The 27,635-nt window shown below is 46.4% G+C and overlaps 1 protein-coding gene across 2 annotated transcripts; it reads left to right on the top strand.

Moving 5' to 3' along the window:
• Positions 1 to 1,451: 1,451 nt before the first annotated feature.
• ASCC2 (activating signal cointegrator 1 complex subunit 2) lies at positions 1,452 to 27,009 on the top strand. 2 transcript variants are annotated; one of them, XM_072351156.1, is made up of 19 exons: positions 1,452 to 1,575; positions 3,396 to 3,491; positions 4,604 to 4,762; positions 5,068 to 5,238; positions 6,928 to 7,057; positions 8,959 to 9,026; positions 10,687 to 10,797; positions 11,119 to 11,231; positions 12,882 to 12,956; positions 13,514 to 13,621; positions 14,969 to 15,037; positions 15,765 to 15,839; positions 16,163 to 16,349; positions 16,894 to 17,108; positions 19,491 to 19,610; positions 22,298 to 22,522; positions 23,656 to 23,764; positions 24,287 to 24,363; positions 24,858 to 27,009. In XM_072351156.1, the coding sequence occupies exons 2-19, from the start codon at positions 3,411 to 3,413 to the stop codon at positions 25,024 to 25,026; spliced, it is 2,262 nt and encodes a 753-aa protein (XP_072207257.1). In that variant the 5' UTR covers positions 1,452 to 1,575; positions 3,396 to 3,410; the 3' UTR covers positions 25,027 to 27,009. The 2 variants fall into 2 exon arrangements, with proteins under 2 accessions (XP_072207257.1, XP_072207258.1); XM_072351157.1 differs by having other exon boundaries at positions 1,549 to 1,862; positions 24,858 to 27,006.
• Positions 27,010 to 27,635: the final 626 nt, after the last annotated feature.

Raw genomic sequence — 27,635 nt, 5'->3', positions numbered from 1 at the left:
TTTTCCCTTAGATTCGCACCTAGATTACAGATTTGAATAGAAATTCTATTTGTTTGCCAGTTAAAATTTAATTTGTACAAATAATGATATGCACGTGATCGCAAGACTCAGTTATACACACATAATGGCACCAAGATTTTGGGCAGAGCTCCGGTGGTTCACAGTGCTTTAGGAAATCAAGTTCATAATAATACACAATCAATAAGGCAAAGGCAGCAAAAATCACCAAGAAGAGGAATAAAAAGTGATTCAAAACAGCCTGATGACAGACTCTGGGCCCACTGAGTCACTTGGAGACTTTCCACCGGTGCTTTGGAGGAAGGCTGGCAAAGAAGGGGAAACAAACAGATGCCTTTGCAAAGGAATCGTGCTTCAATTGCCAAATATTATCCTCCACTAAATAATCCCAGCAAACCTTGAATCTGACATAATCACCGCAGTTTTGTTCTGCTAAGTGTTTTGCGGAGCACATCGACGGTGGGTTTCAACCTGAGGGCCCGACTCGTCTGGGTGATGTTTGAGAAGCAAAAATAATAAATAATTCATTTACAAAAATGAGTAATTCAGAAGGTAGGGTGAGAGACTGGCTAAAGCTGCAGGCTGCCTGACAACCTGCCATGACATTTAAATTGCAAATCAATCGTACCCTGCGGAATGTGAAACCAACACAACCTCTCCGTGCTGCGTTCTTTCTAGAGAGAAAATGCCAGCTTGCTAATGAGGAAATACTGCACATGGCAGCGCTAGGAGGGACAGGCACGCAGGCAGCTCTCTCTGTGGGGCTGCTGGAAGTCCACCCCATTCCCTTTTCTCTCCTCTGGCCACGTGTGACACACAGGAGTGGGAACAGCCATGATGTGGTTACAAGTAGGATGGCAAGTCAAGCTGACTGCTTGCTGGACTGGGAGATTGGGAGCTAGAACCTCATTGCAGTCTCATTCCTAATTAGGCACATGACTGAGGGCACGATGTGCTTTCCATTCTAGGCTGCTTTGTATAAAACCGGGCTCTGGAGTTTTGGAAGAGACTTCTGCAGTCCAGGAGCAGAGCTGAGATACGTGAAGCTCCTCCATCACAGCGAGCTGGTTGCTTTAAACGCCTCATTTGTTCTGCCTTCCGACCCAAGAACGGATGATTTCTGTGGGTTTAGAGCAACTGAGCTTGTGTTTATGGACAAGAATCCTCCCTGTCCTGCAGCTCAACCTGCTGATTTCCAGTGATCTCCGTGAGCGGCAGAGACAGAAACCACAGCTGAAAGGAGCCGGTGGGTGCGCTGTGGGGGCTGCTGCCCTTGGCAGGCTCGGCTGTCCCACGGGGTTCGCTGCTCCTGTCATTTCATTTAAGGCCTGCCTTGTTCAAGGGTGACCGTCTGACCAGCTGGTTGTTTCAAAGCAAAGACACCTGCCGACCCGCCCCAGCCCCATCACAACCGGCACAGCCAAACCCACGAGCACCGGCAGCACTGCAGGCCCCGCCTCCCGGAGGCTCGCCCGGTCACCCCCCGAGCACTTCCGCCCGGCACCGGAAGCGCCTTCTGCTTCCGGAAGTGCGGTGCCGGTTGGACGTGGCCGCACGGTAACGGGGCCCGGGCTGGGCCAAAGGCGGAGCCGCTTCGTCTCCGGCGGTGCCCGGGCTGCGCGGCCGCGGTGGGGCGGGGAGCTGCGGTTCGGACGGGGCCCTGCAGGGAGACCGGGCTGGTTTGGCCCGCTGTGAGACTGGGAGACTTGCCACCTGGTTGGGGGCTTCGTGGGGTGCTTGAGGCCGGCTGGAGGCCTCGGAGGTGCAGCGGGAGGGACCGGGGCTGTGTGCGGGACGGCTGGGGGCTGCACGCCTTGGCTGGGGCCGGGCTGCTCCTCCGGGCGGTACGTGTGTGTCCCCCGGTGTGTGTCCCCCGATGTGTGTCCCCTGCCGTCCCTGTGTCGGGCAGCACTGTGGGCACTGAAGCGTGGAGCAGGGAACATCTGCTGTTGTGTTTCCCTGGTGGAAGTGCTATGGTGTGGTTTGTTTTTTGGTTATATATATATATATATATTTGTAAGGCCTTCTGTGCTGTGTGTACCTGAAGCCACAAGGTAGATTCATAGAATATCCCGATTTAGAAGGTGCCTGTAAGGAGCACTGCTGGCTCCACACAGGATCACCCAAAAATCAGACTGGTCTGAGTGTTGTCCTGGCACTCCCTGAGCTCCAGCAGCTCGGGCTGTGCCCACTATCCTGGCTGCCTCCTCCTCCGGGGCAGAAGCTTTCTCTGCTATCCCATCTGAACCTTCTCTGAGATCCAAATAATCCCTGTTTATTTAAGCCAAAACTTGTGAGGAGATCATGTGATAGAGATCTGGAGTGATCCTCCACGCTGGGGTCTCTGTGCTCAGACTTATTCCTCATTTGACACAAATAAACTTGTGGTTGGGACCCCATCTCTTCCAAGCTCTTTCTGACCTGCCAGGCTCAAAATGAGGCACCTGATATTTTTCCCATATTGCAAATTTTCACTTCTTTGTGTAGTTTTCAAAATGACTCTAGAAATTATAAGAGCCAAACAAAGTATTTATTTCAGCTTTTCTATGCTGTGCAGTGTTAGCGTTTATCTGGTATATTTTTTCTTACTATATTTTTTAAGCCTCTGAAGTATTAATAATGTAATTTATACTAAGCTCCATTTTTTGGACCCAGAGGCACGGTTCTTTCACTTTGTGTCCAAGCTGACATTGCTCTCTAATCAGCCTTGTTCAGCTCCTCTTTCCTTCTGTTCTATCCGGGCAATGTGAATAACATGAAATACATGTGATGAGACTTTGCTTCTTATATCTTCGCCACATCATTTCTTTAGTCCCGTTTCACTGACATCACTGTAAAACCCCCAGCAGTTTGATAGTTCATTTCAGAGTTAACCAAAATATTCCTGGGCCTAAAAGTGCTGCTCACAATTGAAATACGGTCCTGTGAACACCTGTGGGAAATGGACGGGAGAATGCAAGGCTGCAGATTGCCTCCTTAGTTTGTGACGTCAGGAGATAGGTGGCACACATTAAAACAGACCACAGGAGCAGATAGTTCAGCGACTCTTCAGGAACCAGATTGAAACATTAAGCTTCCCTAAAACAATGTCCTCAGATGCATTTTGTTGTGCCTGAGATATCTACAGCCTCTCAGAAACAGGAATGAAAGTGTAGCGCTGTGGCTCAAACCTCATGTAAGGCACGTGCAGCTGGCTCCTGGGTCTTCCCTAAACCTTCAGCAATTGGGTGGTGTAAAAACTGCTTTGCAGAAGTTGTTTCCAGCCTTAGTGTGTCTGTGGTATGGTAAGGCTGTCACCTGTTTTGTTACGCTTTTGATTGACTGACCTTGTAAAACACATCCTGTGCTGCTTTTGTTTTTCTGTTTGCTGACGACAGCCACAAGTCATCACGATGCCAGCACTGCCACTGGATGAACTGCAGCTTACAGAAAAGGATCCCAAGACGGGGAAGCTGAGAACTTTACCGGCACTGGTGAGCTGTATTTTTTCATGAAGGCTTAACAAGACCTTTACCAAATAACAGTCCTATATTGAAACCTGAGCCAAAGGCTGTGTTTGTTCAGGATATGGTGAAATTTGAACAGTTTCCCTGTTTGGTAGATTTTTCTTCATGTTTTAATGCATTTGCTTAGCTGAGATTTTATTTTGTTTAGTGATAAATAAATGAAAGCACACTGTGTTCAACATCCACAGTAAATTATGTTCTCCTATAACTACCCTTTCAAAGAAAAGCCCAATAAACAATTCTTTGGGAGCTTTTGCAAGCTGTGTGCAGTGTGGCTCTGAGTTACCCCACTGGGATAGTTCTCCCCACTTACTGTGTCCTGTGATCTCAGGTTGGAACCACAGGGTCAAACTGGAGATATGTGCCTTGTGTTTGTCTAGCACAAGAGCAGCATGTCTGTGCTGTTACATAGGAATATTCAAAATAGTGCACAAAAATGAAACCCACAGTTATCCTTTTCTTCCAGTAACATGGTGGCACATACTGAGCCTTCTCCTGGGTGTGCTGCTGGAGTGGGGCCTGCTGCTGATTTGACTTGCTCAGATTACCCTGGGCATCTGTGTGGGCTGAGGCAGAACTCAAGGCTGTGTTGTTGTGCAGCATGATCCTCGTATTAGGATTGGGGGATTTGGGCAAACCGTTCAGTAACTCCTGAGAAGGGCAGCAGAGTGTTTCTTCTCTGTATTTGGTGGTCATATTGGTTTGACTTTTGGAGGAGCTCAGAGGGAAAAGAGGGCACAGACAACGTTTTAAAGGCATGACTTTAAGCTGTTCCTGTTTGGTTTGGAGGTGTGGGAGGGTCGCTTTGCAAAGCTTTCTGTTAACAGAGTACAAATAACATCATCTGCTGAGTTATGGGGATCTGACTGCTGAAAACTAAGGTTATGAACTCGCTAACCAGCTGCGTTTAAGTATTAGAATGGGAAGTTAGCAGAGAACTGAATGACAAACCCGTATTACCATGTATTACCATGTATTACCATGTAACCCTTCTGTCAGTTTCCAAAAATTCAGCAGTGCAGATGGTAACTGGGCGATCCTGCCACTTGGTTTTAATACAGTGTTTTGGCTTCCTGCAGCACCCAGAAATAAAAGCAGATCGGTCTTTTGTGCTATACAGACCGCCACCTGTTGTCAGAGACCCTGCCTTAGTGGAAGAATTCTTGGAGCGAGCAAAATTCATTGCAGATGATCTGGACTGGCTTCTGGCTTTGCCTCATGATAAGTTTTGGTGCCAGGTAATTGTTCAGGTTTTGTGGATGCTGGAGAAAAAAACATGAATGGTGTAGGTGCTTCCAAAAGCCACGTGTTTTAAATCATCTTCATAAAGACTTGCTCATCTTCTTACATCATTTATCAAGAATTTTAATTCCTGCGCCGTAGAATGCAAAGAAAGTAATATTTTCTTATAGATTGTAGATTTTAAGTTTATATGTGATGGGTGGCTAGACCCTGTTAGCACTCTGAAATGTCTTGGTGGGAGCATGACCTGTGAGTGTGTGGCATTCCCTTCTTTTCATGTTCTTGTCTTCTGCTGTGCAAGGTGATATTCGATGAGACGCTTCAGAAGTGCCTGGATTCCTACCTGTGCTATGCACCTCGCAGGTTTGATGTGTTGTTGGATTGCCATCCAGAGGTGAATGACGTGCAGAAGCGCCTTCATCGCAGCGTCTTTCTGGCTTTCCTGAGGATGTCCACTCACAAGGAGTCCAAGGTGAATATTTCTTTGCCTTGCAGGCACTGCAGGCTGCATAGCTTTGGAAAAAAGGCGATTTGAGAAATTAATCACGTTTCTTATTCACACGCCCTTGCTGCATTCCTCTCTATTTTTATCAGTGTGTTGCTCAGTGTGGAGATGATAACCACTCAGAGCTGAAGCATCTGAACTATGCCATGGTTTCTTTGGAGGGAGATCCAGGCAAACAGCTCAATAATAGCAGGTTAGAAACGTGGTGCCACGATGCATCAGTGTGACTAGAAAAAAAGGGCAAGTTGGCCTTTGTGGCTGCGTGGAATATACGCTTTTCAGGCCACAAGGAGCCAGGTGTTCACCCTCTCAATCCCACTTCACCTTGCTGTGCAGCACTGTGTCATCTGTGCTAGTACTTGTCTCTGCTTGAACTTTCTCCATGTTTTGGACGCACACCGAAATTACTCCAAATTACTGTTTTCTTGGCATCATAATTGAAAGGCACACTCATCCCTAATTGTGCAAGTGCAACTCCCATGGGCAGCTGTGGAATTTTCACAAGGCCTTTGGGCAGGATGAGGCACCTTCTGTTTCACCAATTGCTCCCTTGGTATCTTCCTTGGTTCGGTGTGTGTTATGTGTTGGTGGTGTCCTGATTATCACACTGGTGACAGTCAGGGCATTGAGGAGAGGTCTTGGAGTGGGAACTGGAGGACTGGGGAGGGAATGGGTGGAAGGAATGCTGGAGCCTGCAGCTGGCACTGCTTCAGCAAAGTACTCGATACCTCTATGCTGCCTTTCATTGCAGGGTCTGATTAAATCTTGCCACCCCAATGAGGCAGACAAGCATCTGAAACCATTTCATAGTTGAGTAATTTGAAGAGAATGAATAGTCTGTTGTCATGCAGGCAGTCAGCAGCAGTTCTAGAAATTGAACCTAGCCAGCATAAAGCCTGGTCCTGCTGCTCTGGGAGGGACAATGTGCGTTCTGCCTTTCACAGTGATTGAAAACATTTGCCATCCTAGGCAAATCTGCTGAAAGTCACTGACACAAAAACTGCATTTTAGCTTGCTTGCTTCCTGGTGTTACAATGGAATTTGTTGTCATCTATAGTTTTAAAGAAATTCCCTGGATATTATAAGTCATGTGTTTTGGAAGCAGATTTTAGCACTTGGGATGTAGAGCTGCAATTCCTGTTGTTTTATATTTCCTACTTTTAGACAGTGGCACAATGTCTTTGATGCTTTATTCTTCTTTTCCAGGATACCAATAGCATCAGGGTGTGATTTTGTGTGTACTTTTTCAGTGCCAGTTGCTGTGCCTGGCTGCTCATCGCTCCTTCTGAGCTGAGCCCTTTTTGTGCCAGTCCAGCTGTTTACTTGGCCATGTAGTGAGCCAGGTCTGGGAACTGAACCAACTGTAAACAGCCCTGTGTCTTAACTTGTAGGTGGATTGGTTCAGTTCAGGACACAGCCCACCTCCATAAGCAGTGGTGCAAAGTCAGTGGTGTGGATGGAGTGGAGACAGTGACAGCTGGGAATGTGGGGATAGAAGGGACTGCAAAAACTAGTGTATGGCCAGCGTTGCCTCCTGTGAACCAGAACCTTTAGTGCTTGTTCAGGAGGTGTTATTACAAATGCTGTTGTAATGCTGCAGTTCTTGCTAAGTAATATATAGATTGTTCTTTAAGTGTATGTTTTGTTTCTTTGTAGGATCACTTTATCACCCCCTCTGTCTTTGGAGAAATTATTTACAACAATTTCCTGTTCGACATCCCCAAGATAATGGATCTCTGTGTGCTGTTTGGAAAGGGAAATGGTCCCCTGCTCCAGAAGATGATTGGTTAGTTAAAGCCAAGAAACAACTTGTTGCATTTTAGCTTTTGGCTGCTGTGTGTAATACCCCACTTCTTGCCATCCTAATAATAGTACTCTGGAAAACAAACAATCAAACAACTGGAACCCATAGTTTAGTAGCAGCTGTAGTTTCTAATAGTTCAATAGTCTGTAGCTTCTAGATCAGATGTTTTTCCTTTTACTCTCCTCCTTATGAACTGCATTTATGTCAAGAAGTGCTTTGCTGTCATGAGCTGGACTCAGGATGGTAGGCATTGCCCAGGGCTCAGTTATTTCCTTGTGCCAATTAAACATGTCCTCAACCACTGAGGAAGAAGATGGGGAGTGCTTTGCAAAACCCTGCTCGAGTGTGGAAGGAGCAGTGAACTGGATTTCTGGGCAGAAGGGAAGTGGGGTTAGAAGGTGGGGCACAGTGCAAAGAGTTGGGAGCTGAGTGAAATGTGCAACAAGAAGTAATTACTGGCCTGTGAAGTGGGAGAACTTGAAATTTCAATGCAGACCTTGATAAAATAGTGCCTTCAAATTGCAAGGCACTTCAGAGCATTGCTCAAGCAGTGCTTATCCCGAGATATCTCTATACAGTCACTCACTGTGGCCAGTGCATGTTAAGCAATGTCTCAGCCTTGGGGACACTGGAACCTGCATGAAGAAGAGGCCATGCTGGTTTAGCTTCTTTTTTTTGTTGTTGTCCTGTGTTCTCTTTGCAAGGGAACTACCTTTACTTTGTAACTATCTTTAACATCCACCTGAGCACAAATGGAACAGTACCCAACCTTGGATTGGGATCTTCCTAAATTCTAACCCAGTTTCTCCTCAGTTCCTGTAACGAAACTTCTTCCTTTATTTGGTAGATATTTTTGTCTCTTTTCCAACTAGACTAACATGAGAAGCTGTGCAGGGACCACATGACAGCCATATTTCCAGGCCAGGAAAACTTAGAAGCTTGCAATTTTTGAATCCCTTTGTCTTTTTCAGTAACTTTCACTCTAAATTTAGCAGTCAAGCCTCGGAGGTAGGGAAGAAAGCACGACAAGATGGATAGTTCCCTCTCAAATGTGAAGTTTAAATTATCTGTGTCTTAAAATATTCCAAAGAAAACCCAAGCGTGTGAAAGCTCATTTGAATTATCCGTATCCTTTGGGGTGCCGTGCAGTAACTCCATATGCAAGTGACCAGCAATTTGTTCACCTGATTATTTGTTTTATGTTGTCAGTGTAATGATGGGAGCAGCTCTGCTGTGTAATTCATAACTTGATAAACTTTAGGTTCTTCTCTGGGAATAAATTTTTGTGAGATGTGTCTCATAACTCTTAGCCACGCTCTGTCCTTGCTGGAGAACTCTGTTAATTTTCACAGTCAGAACAGTAATTCACAGGAAAATAGGCAGCCTCTGTGCTTCCCTGGTGAGGATTTATGGCATGCCATTACTCAGTAGAATATCTTGTAAAGATAATGAAGTCCTAGTAATGTAATAGCAGGTATTACTAAAGCCTCATTACCTTTAAGAAATATCCTACAGAATATTTTCCAGTGTATGCTGAACTGTTATCGGTAATTACAAGTCAACTCCAGTTGTTAAATAAAGGAACTCGGGATGTTTCAAGATAGTATTTGCATTATTCATTGATTCAGCCTCAGGTGTGAATCATCTGCCATCTCGTTTGCTCTGCTCTGATGAGCACATTCCAGTCCTCTGGTTGTTGATGGGACAGTGCTATAGGGGAGCAGACACTGCGTGTGAGTTGAGAAGTGAATCCGTGCCCAAGTCCTGATGTGGTTATTAACCGTATCTGGAGGGGGCGAGGGGTGTCAGCAATAAAAGCACATCTGTAAATTTGCTTGTTGACATGACTGAACTAACGGGAAGTGCTCTCTCTCCCTTTTCAGAAAATATCTTCACTCAGCAGCCGAGTTACTTTGGTGACCTGGATGAAACTCTGCCCACTGTCCTCCAGGTACCGCTTTTCTGCTCAGAGCTTGGATTTCACCTGCAAATGTGACATAGTTTAGAAGGAGAGAGAGCAAATGTAGTTGCAGGCGAGCAGGATGTATTTGTTTTAGTTTATATTATCTCTCTTACATATGTTCAAGTGTGTCAGGTAGGTTTTGAACCTTTATCTAAAACTATCGCTTGATGACTAATTCCAGTTACCCTTCTTCAGCTTCTGGCATTCTCTTGCCACTTAATCTCAAGGAATTTGTGAGGCTGTTTAAACAAGAAGTAACTATTCTTACCTCCCCCTGAGTGGGAAAGCATTAAAACTTCAAACAACAAAATAATGACTGTGAGAGGTAGCTAAGGCTTGATATAGTGGAATGGGTTGGCATTAATGCTGCAGGTTCTTGGGAGCAAATGAAAATCTATTGGAAGGGCTGTGCCTTACAAAAGTTATTTGGCATCTCTCTCTGTCTCAGCTTTCATTTTAATAAGCAATTTGTATATTCCCCAGACTTTGTAGGCAGGATTTGCATTTAACCTGAAAGGGAAATCAAAGTGCCTCGACATCTTCCTACCCTGAAAATGTCGTGTTTATGCCCTCAAAAAACTCACCTAAAATAGACAAAGGCAGAAAATCTCTTACCCCGAAACACCTATAATGTCACTTGGCTTTTTGAAAGCCCCCATTCTCCTTTCTTTGTGTATGTTAAGCCATTAGAGCTAGATTTCAGAGATGATATCACATTTTAAAGATATTCCAGGACGCAAGGCTGGACCTTCAAAGGAATCACTGGGGAAGACAGCAAAGATTCCATTTGCTGTTTGTACTGTACCACATCAGAGCAGTTATTCTGCAGAACGCTGGTTTCTTTACTGTATGTTTTGCTAACCACTGCAGAGTAATACCAGTGCATCTCACATGTATGGATGTAACAGCTCAAAAGATGCATCATCAGTGATCCATTAAACTATTTCTGTACTTACCCTGCTGATGAAAGAAGTTGATACCTCTGCAGGTCTGGGAGTGTATGTGTCCATTGGGATAGTCATATTAACCTCAGGTATGCAGCTCTGGTCCTTCTAGCCAGCTTTTCACGTACCTCTGGGAGGAGGGTTTGACAGATCTCCAAAGCTACCAATGTAGGAAATTTCCCAGAATGGTTGAGGTTGGAAGGGATTTGCTTTTAACCTACAGCAGAGGTTATTAGTAACCTTGAACCTAACTCTGTTTGCTTCTCCTGGAATTCTTCATTTATATCCAAGAACCCCAAAATCTGTTCTGCTAACCTCAGAGGAGAGGGTGAGAGGGCTTTGGAACCAGCTAATAAGCATGTGGTGATGTTGACTTCTAATTCCCACTGCTCTCTTGCTAGAAGGGCTCATCACATGCCAGGTGGTCTCTCAGTCTTGGCCTTGGTAGACCTTTTCTTGCCTAGCAAGGGATGTGTGTTATAGCTGCAGTCCCTTTCTCAACACCAGTGACATGCACAGTTGCACTTGAACTGCTTGCAGCTCTCATGGAGTTTCAGAAGCAGTGTGGTCCTTCTGCTGTTACCTGCAAGACTCTGTTGTGGCTTTCATCATACAACTTTGTGCTACTGCATTGCATAGATGAACACAGAAGTGGTTGTTAGTAAGTCTGTCGGTTTCAACACTGTCCTGTTCTCTTGACCTAGGTGTTCAGCAATATTTTGCGTAAGTGTGGCCTGCAGTGTGAAGGAGCCTCTGCTGAGCCCCAGAAATTGGAAGAAAGAGTAAATGTGACCCCAGGGAACATGCCCCTCCAGGTAGAACCACTGCTCTTTGCTGTTTGTCATCCTGCAAACTGAATGGTCTGTGCAGTACTGAGACCACAGAGGGTCATTCTGTTCCCAAGCAGCTCATATAGCACATGTCACTGTTTAATTGCTTGGCATATGATTTGATGATAAAGCCTTTCCAATGTGAGTTTCCTGCTTTGCTCTTGTGCATTTCAAGCACATCCACTGTATCATATATCCTACAGATTTAACCTGAATCTGATGCATCCCCATCAGAGTGGATTATACTGTGTACTTAGGAAAGCTCGTGTGGTTTTTTCCTCTCACTGATCGTTCATTCTCTCTCAGGAGCTGAAGGATATTGTGCTGTACCTGTGTGACACTTGCACAACACTCTGGGCGTTTCTTGATGTCTTCCCATTGGCTTGCCAGACCTTCCAAAAACACGAGTTTTGCTACAGGTACGTCTTGGGCTGCAGACGGTTTATTCTGGCCAGTTAAAAATACAGAGTGTTCAGCAGGATCTTGCCCCAGTGTCTTCATTGTTAATTGCTGAGATTTAATGCAGCTGAGGAGTGCCAAGTTCAGGCTGATGGGAACACACAGGTTCCCAATAAATAAATTATTATAGAGTTGTCTGCAGTTTCTGCTAAGTGTTTACCTTTGTCATTGCCCATGAGCCAGTCAACCATGGCAATTTCAAATCCCATCTGAACAGTACTCAGTGTCCTTTGGAAGGGATGAGCAGAAAAAAATGTGGATGGAAAATTGCTTCTTGCCATAGGACCTGAAGAAGGGGAAGGAGAAAGTTTCTGAAGTGATAGTCTGTCAGGGTCTGAGAAGAAATATTTTTGCTTGATGTTTAACCTAAGTTTTATACTAGAGAATATCACTGAGCTTTGGCAAAAGCTGAGTGCGTGGGAAAGGAAAACAAGGCAGCACTGCCACAGATGGGCTGACAGCTAATTCCCTGACCAACTCTAGTTTGCAGTGCAGTGAGGCAGGAGCCAGGTTGGTCACAAGGTCCAGACAGCAGAGTGTTCCCACATGGACTGCAAGTCCTTGAGTGATGCTTACCCAGCTTGCCGCAGGTGTTTCGAGCTGCAGGACTGTCTCATAGAGACTTGCCACAACCACTTTTGTGTAGCGCCAACTGAGATATTAATTTGTTGTCCTTATTTCCCCTTCTTTATTTGTTTGTTAGCGTAAATGAACTCATTTTTTACTGTTACTTCTGACCATGTTGCAGACCTCTGAAGTCTCGCAGCTGCCAGTGGTTTATGGACCACAGGCTGAGTAATGCTGCTGCTCCAGGTTGTGTGGGTTTCTCTCCTCTTAGATGTTGTCAAGTTGGTTATTGAGACAAGAGCAGATTGGTGGACTGCTGGTGGCTGTTTGAATTGGCAAGCAGGGCTGCTTACGTGCTTGATTACTCAGAGCAGTAAAGCCTTTTGCTTTTAGTTTTGCTGTTGATGTCAGAGACATGCTAAAATACTCTTGATCTTTGCCATGCGTCAAGAGCAACATTTTTATTACTTTCCAATATGGACTTATTGGGTCTTTGGAGTGTGGGGAGGGAAAACTGACTTATATGTCCTACTTTCCAAACCACTCTGATTCCAGATCTGTTGGCACCTGGTCGTTTTTCTCATTGACTAAAAGTATTGACCAGCTTCTGTTACATTTGCCTCAAGGATACTCACTTAAGGTGTTTGCCTCTTAATATGTAACATAGATGTAACGTTGCTGGTGGAGCAGCTCTGTGCAAAGTGCTGTAACAGCTAGCTGCTCATGAAGCAGTGCTGGGCTTTATTCTGAGGCCAATCTCAGCTGAGGATATTGTTCTTCTGAGCAGCAGGGAGATGGTTTTCAAATACATTGATGTGCCTCCTCAAGGTGTCTTCAAAGATACCTTGATGGCTTCCTCAGGATGCTGCTCTTTGTTGTGTATTACCTTGCTTCAGTTTCATGGAGCAAATAACAAAACAATAATGCTAACGAGTACTGCTAGTGAGGAGAGCTTAATGAAATTAACCAGCTGAATTTGTATTCTAGCAAGTGATTTTGGAACCATCCATTGCCAGTTACTGTTGTGTTGCCCCTCTCTGCAGGTTAGCATCGTTCTATGAACTGGCAATTCCTGAGCTGGAGTCTGCAATTAAGAAGAGGCATTATGAAGATAACAGGTAAAAATCCCTGTGAAGACTCACCTCTTCTTTTCAATATGACTCTTGCAGGGCTTGGTTAAAAAAGCACTTCATGCTGCTTTGCCCACCATTGCAGAGCCTTTTCCGTCTTTTTTTATGCTGCTTCAGAGAGCTCCGAGGAGGCAGCTTTTCTAATACCAAATTTTCCTGGGCACTGGGGTGACTAATGGCTTCTTTCAGTGCTGTCTAAGAAGAACCTTGGTGGGAGACGCATCCAAATTGTAACAAAGTGTGAAAACATGAATGATATCTCCGTGTGGATGGGTCTCCTTGTTTTTCAAAGCACAGGCTATGCTGGTACACTCGATCTATCATTTGTCTAGCTGTCAGGACAATTTGCTACTGAGAGCAACTTCATTTAGAGCGCAGGTTTTCCTTAATGAGTATGAAATGGTTCTCATCTCTGTCCTCACAGCAAAGAAAGAATTCAGCTAATTAAATTCCTGCTCTAGAGGGATAACTCTGGAGGAAAGGAGCATTGAAGATTTGAATTCCTTGTGCTTGCACCAACAATGTGATCTTTACTCTCTCTGCAGTGTTTATGCTGATTTGTGGAGGAGAATTTCACATTCCAGGAAGAAGGTGATGGAAGCCTTTCACATCCTCATAAATCAAGTGTGTCTGCAGCCCATCTTAGAGAGCAGGTATTGGCACGTGGGTTTTGTGGTTCTGTTCAGTTATTTGATCTCCGCTGTGGGGGAAAATTTCTCTTGGTTTCTGATTTACTGGAGAAAATGGACAGTGTAGGAGCTGTGCCCAAAGATGCTTCCTGACAGCAGAAGCCTCTTGTCCTGCACAGCAGGAATGTTCCAGAGGAAACAATATGAACTGGTACTGGATTGGTGAATTGCTGCCCCATCAAAATGAGTTAAGGTACATGGTTCAGTCAGTTTGCTAACCTCACTTTATGGCTAAACTGTGAATTCTAATGCTGTGTGTAGGCACCTTGCCTGAGATACTGTAGCAGAAATAATGCAGGTCTACAGATCATTGAAAGCAGTGTTTTTTAAACCTGGATGCTGATGGCTTTACTGCCCCTCTTGTTTTGAAAATAGGTAGCTAATAAGATGTACTTCTTATCTATTGCTCTGTGAGTCATTTCAAAACGACTTTGTTTCTTATTTATTTTGTAAATAAGAGAGCTGAAGTGTGACCCAAAATCATGTTGCAAATTTGGAGACAGAAGCAAAAATATGGATTTTGGTTGCTGCTCTTCTGGGCTGGTCTCTTTGCCTCAGTCATTACAGGTTTACATAGAATCACATAGAATCACAGAATGGCCCGGGTTGAAAAGGACCACAGTGACCATCCAGTTCCAACCCCCTGCTATGTGCAGGGTCACCAACCACCAGACCAGGCTGCCCAGAGCTACCCAGCCTGGCCTTGAATGCTTCCAGGGATGGGGCATCCACAGCCTCCTTGGGCAACCTGTTCCAGTTTTCTAGGTTGCTGGTCTCTGTAGCTCCCATTCTGCATTTTCTTAATACTGATCCAGTGCACAGGTCGTTCTGTCTTGCTGTGACACTTGGTGCACCAGCAGCAATGGAAGGTCTAGAAGTTGTAACAGAAAGATTGCAAGAGGAACTTTCTTGGCATCTGTTCTTGCATGAGTGAGCACATAATATCTGGGAGGCTCACTGATATAATCCCAATAATATGGTGCAATTGCAAAAATACTACACACCCTTTTCTGCTTACTGCAAGTCTGATGGAGGCATCAGATGATTTGTCAGTCAGAAGCCTTGAAATTGTAACTGTGGTAACACTTTGGATCTAGCTGGCTGAAATGCTTGCTAAGGCCACGAAAGAACTGTGTTTCCATTGGACCCTTTGCGTCTATGAAAGCAAAGACTAAAATCCGTTTTCAAATGTGATTTTGCCTTGATGTGTGGAGTGTTATTGGTTTGGCTAGTGAGCAGGATGTGGAGATTGTGCAGTGTGAAAGTCCTACCCCTGAGCTTTTCACTCTGTTGTACCATTGTTTTCTGCAGCTGTGAGAATATTCAGCCTTACATTGAAGAGTTCCTACAGATCTTTACGTCGGTACTTCAGGAAAGGAGGTGAGTGTGGCTGAAAGAGGCCCACAGGAATGGGCAGCTTGCCTTCCCTTTCCATTCTTTACAGCAGAATTGCCTGAGACATTATTATGAGGGCTTATGATGCATTTGGGAGTTAGAAATCACTCTAACTAGTTGGGAGAGCTGCTGTGAGAGGGTTTCAAACTGCGGTACGGACTTCATTGTAAAGATGAGGAGGAATGCTGTGTGACACTGAAGAATGTTATTCTTCACTCTCTTTAATCCAGGCTTTCAAAGTAAAGGATAGCAATTTAGCTATTAGCTGCCTTGATGAGTTAGGCTGTTATTACTAATTTGTACTTCTCAACTGGGGTGACCAAACCAGGAAGATACTAAGTGCTAATGCTGAAGATGCTAAGTAGATGGCAGGACTGGGAATTGGATCTTGTCATCCTGGCACTGCAGGCATTCGGATCACATCCAAATCATAAATCACGTTTTCTGTACGATGCCACACTAGGTTACAGTCTTAACATCACGAGGAGTGTTATGACTGGGTATGATGGGCTACAGGGAAGTGTTGCTGCAGTACAGTGGAATCAACGTCAAGGTAATGCATGCTGGAATTCTGAATTGGGTGGGAGAATGTATGTGTGCCCACCTGAGCAATGAGACAGTCAGAGTAGCATAGCAGGGATGGCAGCACGTAACAGGCCTGCAGGTAATGTATTCTCTAATTCAACTGATTAAACTTGCTTTGCATTATTAGATTTCTCCGTGACTATGATGAGCTGTTTCCAGTTGAAGATGACGTCAGTCTGCTCCAGCAGGCTTCGTCCACGCTGTATCCTTTGCTCTCACCTCAGGGACTAGCAAACCTGAATGCTCTTAGATTCCTTTATGCTGGTGGCATTTCTGCTGTTTTAGTCTCTGGCTAACCTGCATGACTGGCAGTAAAAGATGGACATTTTTAACTTTAAAGGAAGAAGAATCTCATAATCACTGATTGGTTAGAATTGTATGGGAAGGGACCTCTGGAGGCCATCTGGTCCAGCCCCATAGAGGCACAGGCTTGAGAGTTACTGAAAAATGCACAGCTGTTTCAAGGTGAGGTCAGAAATATGTGCATCTAGAACATGAGAAATGTCCTTAATGCTGTTCTGTCAGAGATGAGACCAGGACAGCATATATCCTCCAGGCAGTGGAAAGTGCATGGGAAGGTGTAGACAGGAAAAAAGCACAAGTCATTCAAGATCCAGCATCACCAGCAGCATGTAATGGAGCATCAGCAATGGTGGAAGGCTCCACTGAGGATAGAGAAGAGCTCAGGGCTGCGTACGCATTGGAAGATGAGGTGGGTAGGGCACTTCTCTGTCCTCGTTTTATTCATCTGTGAAGAGAGGATTGGTTTGCTCAACTTTTGGGGTTGCATGAAATTTAGTTTCATTTCTTACCTTCGCTAAATTTAAGTGCTAAATTGAAATGAAGAACAGAACTGTGCTGCGTCCTGCCTCCTCCTTTGAGCATGTTTCTCCTGACTCCTGTTGGCTTGGTTTTCCTGTTGCTACGGTTAATTCAAATACTGCATTTTATCACTGTAGTTCAGGTGCATGATTTTTTTAAACACAAAGTTCTTACCTTATTTGATGTTTCAGGGATTCTTCAGTGTATCCCTGCTGACAAAAACAGTTGTGTGCCTGTGTGCCCAGCTCTGTTGTAGATCTTACGCAGTATAAACAGCTTAGCTGATTTTTCTTCTTCAGATTTCAGCCTTTGAATTCTTTGTGTTTAAATGTTGATAACCCAGACCGCTTCTTTTCCTTTTTTAATGTGTGTCTACCTTCCCTCATCTGCTGCTTCTTTCCAATAATGCCACTCATTCTGCTTGGTTTGTACAGTGTGCTGGTGCAGCTGCTGCACCTGCTCCCAAGGTGTCTGGGGTGGAGCTGGACTCTCTGATCTCTCAAGTGAAAGACCTGCTGCCAGACCTTGGGGAGGGCTTCATCCTGGCCTGCCTGGAAGAGTACAGTTACAATGCAGAGCAAGTGATCAACAACATCCTTGAAGATAAGCTGGTGCCATTCTTGGCTAAACTGGATCGAACCATGCAAAGGTTTGGGGCAGGACTTTGGCACTTTTGTTTTCATATTGTGGATTAATATCTTTCTTCTTTGAAGGTTAGGCACCTTCTTGCAAGAGAGTTCTAAGAAGTTGCATGTATGTTTTCTTAGGGTAAATAGCTGCAGGGTAAGCTTCTCTTTGCCGGATGCTGCTGACTTTTTGCCCTCATTGTGCACTTGCAGAGAATGGGAACGTAAATTGTAAAATGGATGGGAGTATTAACTCATAGGTGAGCTTAGGAAGGGCAATATAGATGAGTGGACAGTGAGGTGGATTGAGAACTGTGTGACTGGCAGAGCTCAGAGCGTTGTTATCAGTGGCACAGTCTGGTTGGAGGCCTGTAGTGTTCCCATGGGGTTAGTGCTGGGTCTGGTCTCAATTAACACCTCCATCCATGACCCGAATAAGGGGATGGAGTGCACCCTCAGCAAGTTTGCTGTTGGGTGGTACAAAGCTGGGAGGAATGGCTGGCACACCAGAAGGTCGTGCTGCTTTCAGCCAGACTTGGACAGGCTGAGAGTTGGGTGGAGAGGAACCTGGTGAGGTTCAACAAGGAAAGTGCAGAATCCTACACCTGGGGAGGAATAAGTGCACACCTGCAGCACTGTGTCCAGTTCTGGGCTCACCACTTCAAGGCAGACATGGAGCTGCTGCAGAGAGTTCAGCATGGAGAAGAGCAGACTGAGAAGGGATCTCATCAATGCCTATAAATATCTAAGGGGCAGTGTCGAGAGGATGGGGCCTGGGCTCTTTTCAGTGGTGCCCAGTGACAGGACAAGGGGCAGTGGGCACAAACTGGAACACAGGAAGTTCCACCTGAACACAAGAGGGGACTACTTGACTTCGAGGGTGATACAGCACTGGAACAATCTGTCCAGAGGTGGCAGAATCTCCTCCTCTGGAGGTATTTAAAACCCACCTGGATGGTTTCCCGTGCAACCTGCTTTATCAGTGGGGTTGGACTTGCGGAGCTCCAGAGGTCCTTTCCAACCCCTGTGATTCTGTTCAGTATTTCAGCACAGCAGATGCTGGGTCATGTTTTGTGATTAAGACAAAAACACGTGTCCATTAAATGCTCAAAAATTGCTATTAACATTCCACCATGGGGACACTGTTTTAATCTGGGCTGGCCAGCACTATGTTGTTGTGTGCTAAAGGTATTTTGCTGCAGAAGACAGGGTCATAGGTGTTAAGGTGCCAGCTGTCCTGCAGGAAAGGGCATCTTCAGCAGAACCAGTTCAGCTGGAATTCAGTCTGTAGGATAAAATACAGTATTTGAAAGACTGCTTTGAGTTTGGGGTTAAGCCAGGGGGATGAATAAAGAATGAACTGGAAGTGGCGATTCAGATCCATTTGTAGATACTCCGTGACAAACTTGCCAGGTTTTTGCTTCTCTGGGTTGTGCTTGGGATGTAGGGTTTGTAGCTGACGGTGGGATTGAGCTGTTAGAGTTGTGTGCAGCTGTTGGCATGTTTGTGCTGCAGCAGCAGTTCTCGCCTGAGTGTCAGGATGCGAATGTGCTGTTTGTTCCCATTTCACGGAGGAGCGGGCAGACTGTCTCATTGTTGCACTGAAAAAGGAAAGCCGTCTTTATCAGAGAAGTGACGTAAAAAAAACCTGAGTTCTGCAACAATCTTCATGCTCTCAGAGTCGGATCTGCTGACTTGGACACAAATGATGCGGGTGGATTTTTGGAAGGTGGTTGTTTTCCTGCTGGTACTGCAAAGCCAGCAGTTCCAGAAGATAGAGTCGGATGGGGTTGGGTTGGTTTTTTTTCCCCCTTTGCATTTTGAAACAAAACTGTCATTTCAGTGGCAAATGTAGGATTTTGCTCGCTGCTGAGTTGAGAAGTGTGAACACAGCAGTGTTTGCAGCTGCCCAGCTGAGCCAACAGCATCAACAGAATGAATGTAAGGACAGTGGGTTTGGGGCTTGCAAATTGAACAAACGTAACCTGGAACTCTGAGACAGAATTAAAAAGGAGCCGTAGGGAGATAAATATCCTGAGTGCAACAGCAGGGCACTACTGGGACTTGTAGCACAGTGTAATCCATCATACTTAGAGCTTGGCTTTACTGAATCGGGATTTTGAGACCAGCCCATTGTGTTATCTGTACTCGGGTACGGCTGCACTTATTCCTTTAGCGATCAGATTTTGATATCTGCAAATTCCTTTAGTTTCCCCAGGAAGATAGGTCTGAAAAACCTTTCTGTACGTGCTGTTGTGCAGCAATGAGCCGAAGGGATTGCAGTCCTGGTGTGGATCGTGGTGTGCTGTGGGTTGCCTGCAAGGCCAACAGCACAAACCAAGGAGAGGACGTGGTCTTCTTCAGCTTCACCTCTGCTTCCATTCTCTTATCTGTTGATTTTACAGACAGCCGAAGCCAGACCCTACACCTTTGGTCACTGCTCGCTGCAATGTTTTCCAGAATGATGAGTTTGATGTGTTCAGCAGGGATTCAGTGGATGTTTCTCGGATACAGAAAGGCAAGCGGTGAGTATCGTGTATCCTCATTAACCCCACCTGTCAGGAGAAATAAATACCTGGGAGCCTACACATTTATCCCTGTTCTCACAGTCCTCCTGCAGGAATTGGCTGGCAGGACTGTGCCTTATCAGGAATGTTTCCCACCTGTTTACTCTCTTGCTTTGGGAAAGTAAAATCAAACGCTACGAGATTGGTTTCCGTTTAGTGTTTTTCCTAATTGCCTTTTCTCTGTGCGCTGCTGGCAGCTGCTCTGCCAAGCTCGTTTGTAATGTTGTGCTTTTTCATCTTGGTCCTAAACTTACACTGAAGAACGAACCTGAAAAGCAGCCATCTCTACTGAGCTGCGATTGTGACTCGGAGATAAAGCAGTGATTTGTTCTAAATACAAGGGAAGTCTCAATATCCATCCGCTCCACAATCTGATAACACCTGGTAGCTTAGATTCCTCTGCTTCCATTGTTGTTCCTGCTCCTGTAAGCTTGCTGTGAAGGGCATTTGCTGTACTTTCTGCCTGGCTTGGCATTTTGTTCTGTGCCACACTCCACGCTGATTTCAGCTGGGGCATTGCTTTCTTGGCTCCCACTAACATCAACTGTATCTCAATAACATGGTTGGTTTGTTTCAGATTCTTTTTGAGCAGTCTTTCATCTAATCAGTTAAGTGCCATCTTTACGTTGGTGTATATTAACAAGGAATGTAAATAAGTGTCTGCAGGCTGAGCCGTGTGACCCTGGAAGCTCCCAGTTTAAGGCTTCAGTTGCAAAGCTGCATCGATCTAACAGGAGAAAACCACTTCTGTCCCAAAGCACAGGCAGACTGTTCTCCTTTAAGTACTAAAAGTGGAGCTCCAGCAGTAGTCCTCATTCCATAAACAGGAATCCCAGGTGTCTGTCTAGGTAGCAGAGTTCTCCTGGCGCAGCTGGAGATCTGCGTTTGATTCTAGTTGAATCCGTGTATGTGTTTGGTTGGGATTTTTTTGTACTCCTTAAATCTTTTCCTCTCTAAATTCTGTCTGTGTTCACGGTGCTGTCGCTGCTAAAAGCCAGGTGAGGCTGAATCCCATTGTGGCAGCTGCTGTTGTGGGCAGGGATGTTAATATGAAGGACAAAGCCACACCAGGAAGAGGAGAAAAAGAGGAATGGGGAAATGAATGTAATAGCATATACGTGGTTCTTTGCTGATCTGGAAGAGTGATCACAGCTGTCTCAGCATGTCCAGCCATAATCACTGGCTGAATCTGTCTGCTGAAGTCAGAGCATGTCCCGAACACCACAGCACTGTAACATTTTCCCACTGTTTTTCCTGGAATTGCTGCCTGAAACGTTTCATTGCAGCTCTTCTGCAGTCATCAGACCAGCTCAGCAGGAAGCAATTATTGCACATTTAGTTCAGTCTCATGCTGAATACCAACATAAGATGTTATCCCAGTCGAGGTATGCGTGAACTAACCACATGCTCTGTAGGGCATTTTGCAGCTAAATTCAGGCATAGAACAGAATGAGTCATAGAAGAGAGGGGAAGCAAATGTATCTACAATGTTAGGTTGTTTTGAGATTCTTAATGAAAGTCAGGCTTCTTTGGATCACTTTCCCAGTGCTTGCTAGACACAAGTCTGCCCATTCTTGATACACAGGAGGTTTGCCTTGGACCTGTCCTTTCTCTGATAGCATCCAGATGTCAAACAGATCACTGATGTGTGCTCCTTCTAGACTCAGAGGGCTGCAAGTTGTCCTGTGAATGCTTGAAACTGGGTTCCCTATAGCTTTGCTGTCAGCGTGCTGTGATGTGGTGTAGTGCTGTGGTGGTGATGGGTTGGTAGTTGGACTGGATTATCGTAGTGGTCCTTTCCAACCTTAAAGATTCTATGAAAAACAGGATTTCAGGGAGTGCTTGTGCACCCTGAGGCATAATATCGCAGTGGCTCTTCTTAAATACCTCTGTCAAGCTGCTGTTTCTTGGCCTTCCCTTCTGTCAGATGGCGGTTGGTTGTTGGACTAAATGTACACACAGTATGTTGGTATACATTAGATCAGAAGCACGGTCTGCTGCTTTGTTCTCCTTTTCCTAGTTGTGCTAATCCATTTCTGCTGCACTCGTAATTTTTTGGCCCTTTCCCTCTCCATTCATACTTTGCAACACACATCTGAGGTTCTGAACTCTGTGGGAATGAGTTTGGCTATGCTGCAGTGTGGTGCAGCCCTGGGCCATGCATGGTTTGTAGCTGTGTGTGCACTGCAGTGAGGCAGTACTGCAGTGTGGGGTAAGAAGGCACTCTGTGCCTTGCAGGGCTGTGTCCTAACATTAGCCCTAGCAGCTTGCCATTCAGGATTCATGGGACTTCTTGTGTTAGATGAATCCTGGCCAAAATTCAGCTCGAATATAATTGCATCTTCTGTTCAAGCTTCTTTTATGTCTCAACTGACTGTGGCATTTTCCAGTTCCTGCTCTATCTGCTATGTGATCTTACTGGGGTTCTACTTAGACATAACTTTGGTGCAAGCCAGGAGTGGCTGACATTAGTAGCTAGATGAGCACTCCTGTTAGAAATCAGAGAGGGAACAGGGAGGCTGAAGTAGTGCTTGTGATGCTTGAGATGGGACTTGTATTGCTTCAACATCCACTTAACAGCAGGGGAAAAAGCCCTCCTAACGCACGGAGATCTTTACACCGCCTCTCTGTTTCTTGCCATGCAGGAGGGAGAAGGACACAACCAGGAGTCTGGTGAATGACAAGCGCCTGGTGGCTGAGCAGAGGGAGCGCTACAGCCAGTACAGTGTGGTTGTAGAGGAGCTGCCCGTGCAGCCGGGAGAAGCTCAGCTCTATGGGGAGGACTATGAGGATGAGTACGATGACACCTACGATGGAAACCAAGTGGGGGCAAATGATGCTGACTCGGACGACGAGCTGATTAGTAGGAGGTAGGTGCTGTGGCTTCAGCAAATGGGAGTTGCCACAAGGTTGTATAAAGCTGTTCAACACTGCTTTGGGTTCTGCTTTCCAGTGAGGGTGTTTATGCAGAGGTCCCTGTTTCTCCTCTTGGTTGTTAGCTTTCCTGTAGCATGCAGAAAGCTCTCAGACTCCCACGTCTGAATCTACAGAGCTCAGCCATCACTTCAACTCAGCCACAAAATCCAGGAGAGGTCTTTGACACTGTGTTGAAATTTGCACTCCCTTTCTGCTCATAGGTTAACTGTCCTGCAGCAGGGGGAGATGGCCTGACTTCAATAATAAAGATGGAGTGTAGCTGGGCTACGAGGATGGCTGGTTAGAAAAGCAAATGTCAGAATTGGAGAAACTATACAACTGATGTTTTATCGTGTGCCAGTCCTGTAGGGTTTCTCATGCTGACTCCTGTGATGGGCTGCACAGCATTCTCCGCAGTGACTGACAGCTGGAGACAATGAGCTGTTAGTAAGCAAAGAGCTGGTTGGACATGGGTCTTTTGGAATGTTTATACCAGAAACATGAGCTGGAGATAGAAAAGACGCATTTTAAAAGCTGGTTTAACATTTCTGAAGGTGACCTTTTACACTTTATGTGTTACAGGGATGTCAGTTTTCTACCCTTCTATCTTTGGAGATGCTCCTTTGGAGATCCTTTTGCCTTTTCTTTTTCCCCCTTCTAAGGTGGGGTGAGGCTTCGATTTAAATCCATGTTGTGCCATACCTACAGCAGTCTGACCCTCCATTCTTTTCCTGTGTTTCATGTGCTCAGTGCTCTCTGCTTCTAGAGATTCAGCAGGCACAACTAGTAAAAATCAGGTCTATAGGTTCAAGATCCCGGGGGCTGCAGCACTGCTGTGTTTCTGGCAGAGTTTGAGGTTGAGGTTTGACAGTAGAAGCAAAAGAAGCAGTTGTTTCCCTGCTGAAATCCCTTGTGAGGTTCCAGGATTTGAATGACGACCCCCCTCACCACCTTTTGGGTTTGTTTAAGCTGTTGTGGATTTTAGTTATTGAGACACGCTGTGTGGAGTGGAAAAGACAGGTTTGTTTGGTGCGGAGCTTGTGGCTGTGCTCTCCTCACTGTGTACTGGTTGTGTTTCATTTCTTAGGCCATTCACAACTCCTCAAGTTCTGAGACTCAAAGGGCAGGAGGAAGGGCAGGAGGAGGAGGAAGAGGAAGAAGAAGAAGAAGAGGAGGTTGAAAAGGAAAGACCGAAGGTGACATTTAGTTTACCGTTGGAGTTGCGTTAAGGTTTATTACATGTCACACCTGCTTCACATGTTAGTGGTTGCTAGAGATGATGTGGAGCCGATTTTCTCTTTGAAAGAGTGAGCCGCTTTTTGGAGCAGCTTCTGCAGTCTGCTGGTGTGTGAGGTGTCCCCTGAGTACAGCTATCTGCTGCTTCCTAGGCTGGCCGTGCTGGAGCAGTGACACTTACTCCATGGAGAGGTTTAATCTCCTTTATTCCATCGACAGACAGTGCCAGCAGAATGCTTTCAGGGTCACTGAGGCTCTGTTGTCGTGGATATACTGGAAATGGTGATATGGATGTGGGAAGCAGTCTGTCAGGTTTTTTATTGAGTGTCACTGACTCCAACCCCACCAGCTCTGCCAGAGCAGATAATAAATAACGAATGGACTCTCTGCTTTGTGCTCCAGCAGAAGCTCCTGCTCCAGCCCTCTGATGGATGCTGCTGAGCTCACAGTAGCACTCACCTCTTCCCTCCTTTCCCACGCAGGACCACTTTGTGCAGGACCCAGCTGTGCTGCGGGAGAGAGCCGAGGCCAGGCGGCTGGCTTTCCTTGCCAGGAAGGGGTAAGTCAGTGTCTCCCTCTGCAGGGTGGAACCACGGCTCTGCTGTCCTTAGTGAATATCTTGTAGCTGACTCGAATGGTGAAGGATATACCTGTTCCTTAGCATTCCTGTCCTCAGGGTCACCACCACACAGCTGTTAACTTCCCCACCCCACTTTTACTTCCCTGCCGGTTGTGCTGTCTCATTGGATGGGTACATCCCTAGAACGTCATCAGCAGAACCCTGTGCTGGTCAGAGCTTGGAGGGCACAGCTTCCCGGAGCTGAACGGCTCCTGCGGGATTTCAGGGCAGTGCAATAGCCGGCCTTAGCTGACGTGCTCAGTGTGTAGGGCAGCGTCATTGTGGGGCGGATGCGATGCTCAGCTTTCTCAGAAACCCGCAGAGCTGGGCTGAGCCAATGGCAGAACCCCTCGAACCCAAATCTTTCCTTGGGATTGGTGCATGTTCTTCCCTAAGCGTGCTTGTTGTGATGTCCTTCTCCCTCTGTACTCCAGGCACAAGCACGACAGCTCTGCTGTTGTTGGGAACACGAAGGGACACGGGCAGAACCGGGAAACAGTGCAGGAACGAAGGAAGAAGGAAGCAAACAAAAGCACGAGAGCGAACCATAACCGGCGAGTCATGGCTGACAGAAAGCGGAATAAAGGCATGATTCCTTCCTGAAAGCCTTCCCAGGTGCTGCATCAGCCCCGGTCCTCTGCTTGCAGGCAGCTGTGCTCCATTCCCTTGAACCTCCCTTAGCTCAGGGAGGCTGGGTGCCATGTCCAGTACCTGGCCCTTCAGCTCCATGTGAACTGCACATCCCGTGGGAGGGCTGCCGCTTCCTGGAGAGGAGCTGCCCTCCATGCACACCGTGGCTGCTCCTCAGCCTGCAGGGAGAGAGATGTGTGTACAACAGTCAGCTGCACCCCGGGTGCATCGCACAACTGCACCCACCATTCAATTCTTTTTGTACTATTTATAACTCGGGAGAGTTTTATTTTCATACTGGCTCCTCCTGCCCTCACTGCAGCCCACGGGAGCTTCCAGGCCTTGCAAGGCTTCCTTGGGGCAGCCCTTCCCGCTGCCTGCTCTGCTGTGACGCCTTATCCTGCGGTGAGACTCCAAAGCTGGCAGCAAAACTCTTGGGCTGAGCGGTGCTCAACACACACACACAGGAGCTGAGGTCAGTGAGTCTGTATCGTAACTTTCTGTCCCTCAAGCAAGGCGTGTGGAAAATTGAATGTGCCAATAAATGATCTGAGTCTTGTAGTTGGTGTTTTAGGCTCTTAAGAACTACATTGATCCTGAAGTTGGAGGAGTCTCAGCAGTGTGCTGCGTCTGCAGGCAGTGAAATTTGTTTGCTGCTCTGTGTTGGTTTAGTGAAATGAGATCTAGCCACTGAGAGTCGAGATAATTGAAAATCAGGCTCGTGGTATCCAATGCAAACTGACAGTAACATGGAAATCGGAGATAGCAGGGTCAGAGTCCCCGGGGAGCCACCTCCTCACTAACTGCTTGTCACACGCGGTGAAGCAGAACTGCCCTGATCTTCGTGTTTGCTGTTTGGATGCCTGGGAGCTATTAGTAAACAACAGGTTCCTAGTTGCTGTAAGGGCTTTCCCTGAGGGCTGTCTTTTGTGATGGAGATGCTCTCTGCATGGAGAGATGTGCGAGTCCTTGAGTTTGCTTTATGACCTGTCTGTCGGTGGGCTGCAGCGCTGTGCCCAGACCTGGACTGCCTGCCCGCTGCTGGTGGGAAAACCATCCCGTCGCTGTTGTCACAGAGCATTTGCGTGGTTTTGGAGTGTGCTTTTCTCTCGTGGAGACAAACTTTCGGGTCATAATTAGGCTTTGCTTAGTCTATTCCAAACGCCTCCACGTACACGCGTATAGAGTAGAGCGGACAGAGCAGCCTGTGCTTGTTGCCACGTGCTGGATAAAGGATCCCGGGCCGTGCAGTGTTACACCACTGCTCCAGGGTTCATCCGCTGCTGCCCTCCCCTCCCAGCACTGCAGCACGCGCTGTAGGCGCTGAGGTTGCTGCCTGGTTTTACGCAGAGGGCGGGGACTGTGGGGCTGTAGGATCAGTGCTGCTACCGAACACCTCTGTGCCGGGCTGCCCTCCTGAGCACGGAAATGTCTGGGTGCACATCGTGCCCAAACCTCGTAACAAGGCGTAGGAGAGAGGGAACTGGGTCTCCCAGCTTCCCAAAAGTCCGGCATCGAGGAAAATTACCCCCTGGGAGAACGCTCCGGTGTTTTATTGCTCCTGTTCTCTGGCTTGAGAGCTTCATTTACACTGCCAGACTGCTACAATACCGTCTCCCCTTTCCTAATACCGCATTCATCTTCAGTTCTTGCTTCTAAGAAGCTGCAAATCTCTATCACCTGCTCAGCAAAGTGTGAAGCTATCAGCACTGCGGCCAGAACTTGGAGTAAAGCAGCACTTCTACGGTAGGAGATAATCCCAGGGAAGCTCCAAGCTCTCCTTTAAGCATCGCTGTAAAAGCACAGCTGGGGCTGTGAAAAGCCCTCGTTGTTTTTCTGCTCAAAAACAAGCACAATGTTTTTAAGTCCTCTTCATGTTCTTACAGTAAACGTTTTTACTCCTGTCTGGCACATATTTACAAAGCCAATAAAGCTGCTTTCATTAGTGCTGGCTGTAATTTGCACTGCCTCATCCATTGCTAAAATTGCTGCTTATTAGTGAGAATATAGTAAGGAGGGAGAGATGTGTTTTTATAGGTCCTCCAGCAGCAGGCTTGGAATAGAGGGAAAATGGGAAGAGCAGGAGCTGGTTTCTGCCAGCTCTCCCTGGAGTCATTCTGTTTTAATTGAATCATTAACCCACACGGTATCCTAATAGCCCTTCCTCGTGAAGAAAGATGTTGGAAATGGCCACTGGGAACAGGGGTTGACCTTTGAGAGGAGGTGCTGAGAATTACTGTTCTCTGTGAGAGCAGAGCCACGAATGCTTGTAGCTACATGAGATTGCTGTGCATTCTCAGCAGCTCTGCTGCAATCTGAGAATGAGGCAGGCTGACAGCAAACAGCTCTACAGAGCACCCAGAGAGCCACAAGGCACTGAGATAGACAGCAGTGTCATCTGCAGCCTGTTTCATGCCTGTGGTGACAGGTAAGAGTCACACAAGATCCCCATTCATACTACTCACCCCCCCCAGCACACAGCAGGACGGGAGGCAGTTCTCTCACTGCTTAAGGCAGGGCAGCAGCATTTGAGCTGCAGCTGTGGAATAATGAGAAGGCAAGAATCAGCAGAGCTCTGCGTT

This window comes from Excalfactoria chinensis, chromosome 16 (assembly GCF_039878825.1).
Source record: "Excalfactoria chinensis isolate bCotChi1 chromosome 16, bCotChi1.hap2, whole genome shotgun sequence".
Taxonomy (NCBI): Eukaryota; Metazoa; Chordata; class Aves; order Galliformes; family Phasianidae; genus Excalfactoria; species Excalfactoria chinensis.
This window is presented reverse-complemented; position numbering and strand designations above follow the sequence as displayed.

Excerpts from the sequence above, each read along its gene's own strand:
- ASCC2 (XM_072351156.1), top strand. The coding sequence starts at position 3,411 with ATGCCAGCACTGCCACTGGATGAACTGCAGCTTACAGAAAAGGATCCC. Across the intron at positions 16,350-16,893 it reads CGTACGCATTGGAAGATGAG|TGTGCTGGTGCAGCTGCTGC; the intron begins GTGGGTAGGGCA and ends TGGTTTGTACAG. Across the intron at positions 24,364-24,857 it reads GCTTTCCTTGCCAGGAAGGG|GCACAAGCACGACAGCTCTG; the intron begins GTAAGTCAGTGT and ends TCTGTACTCCAG.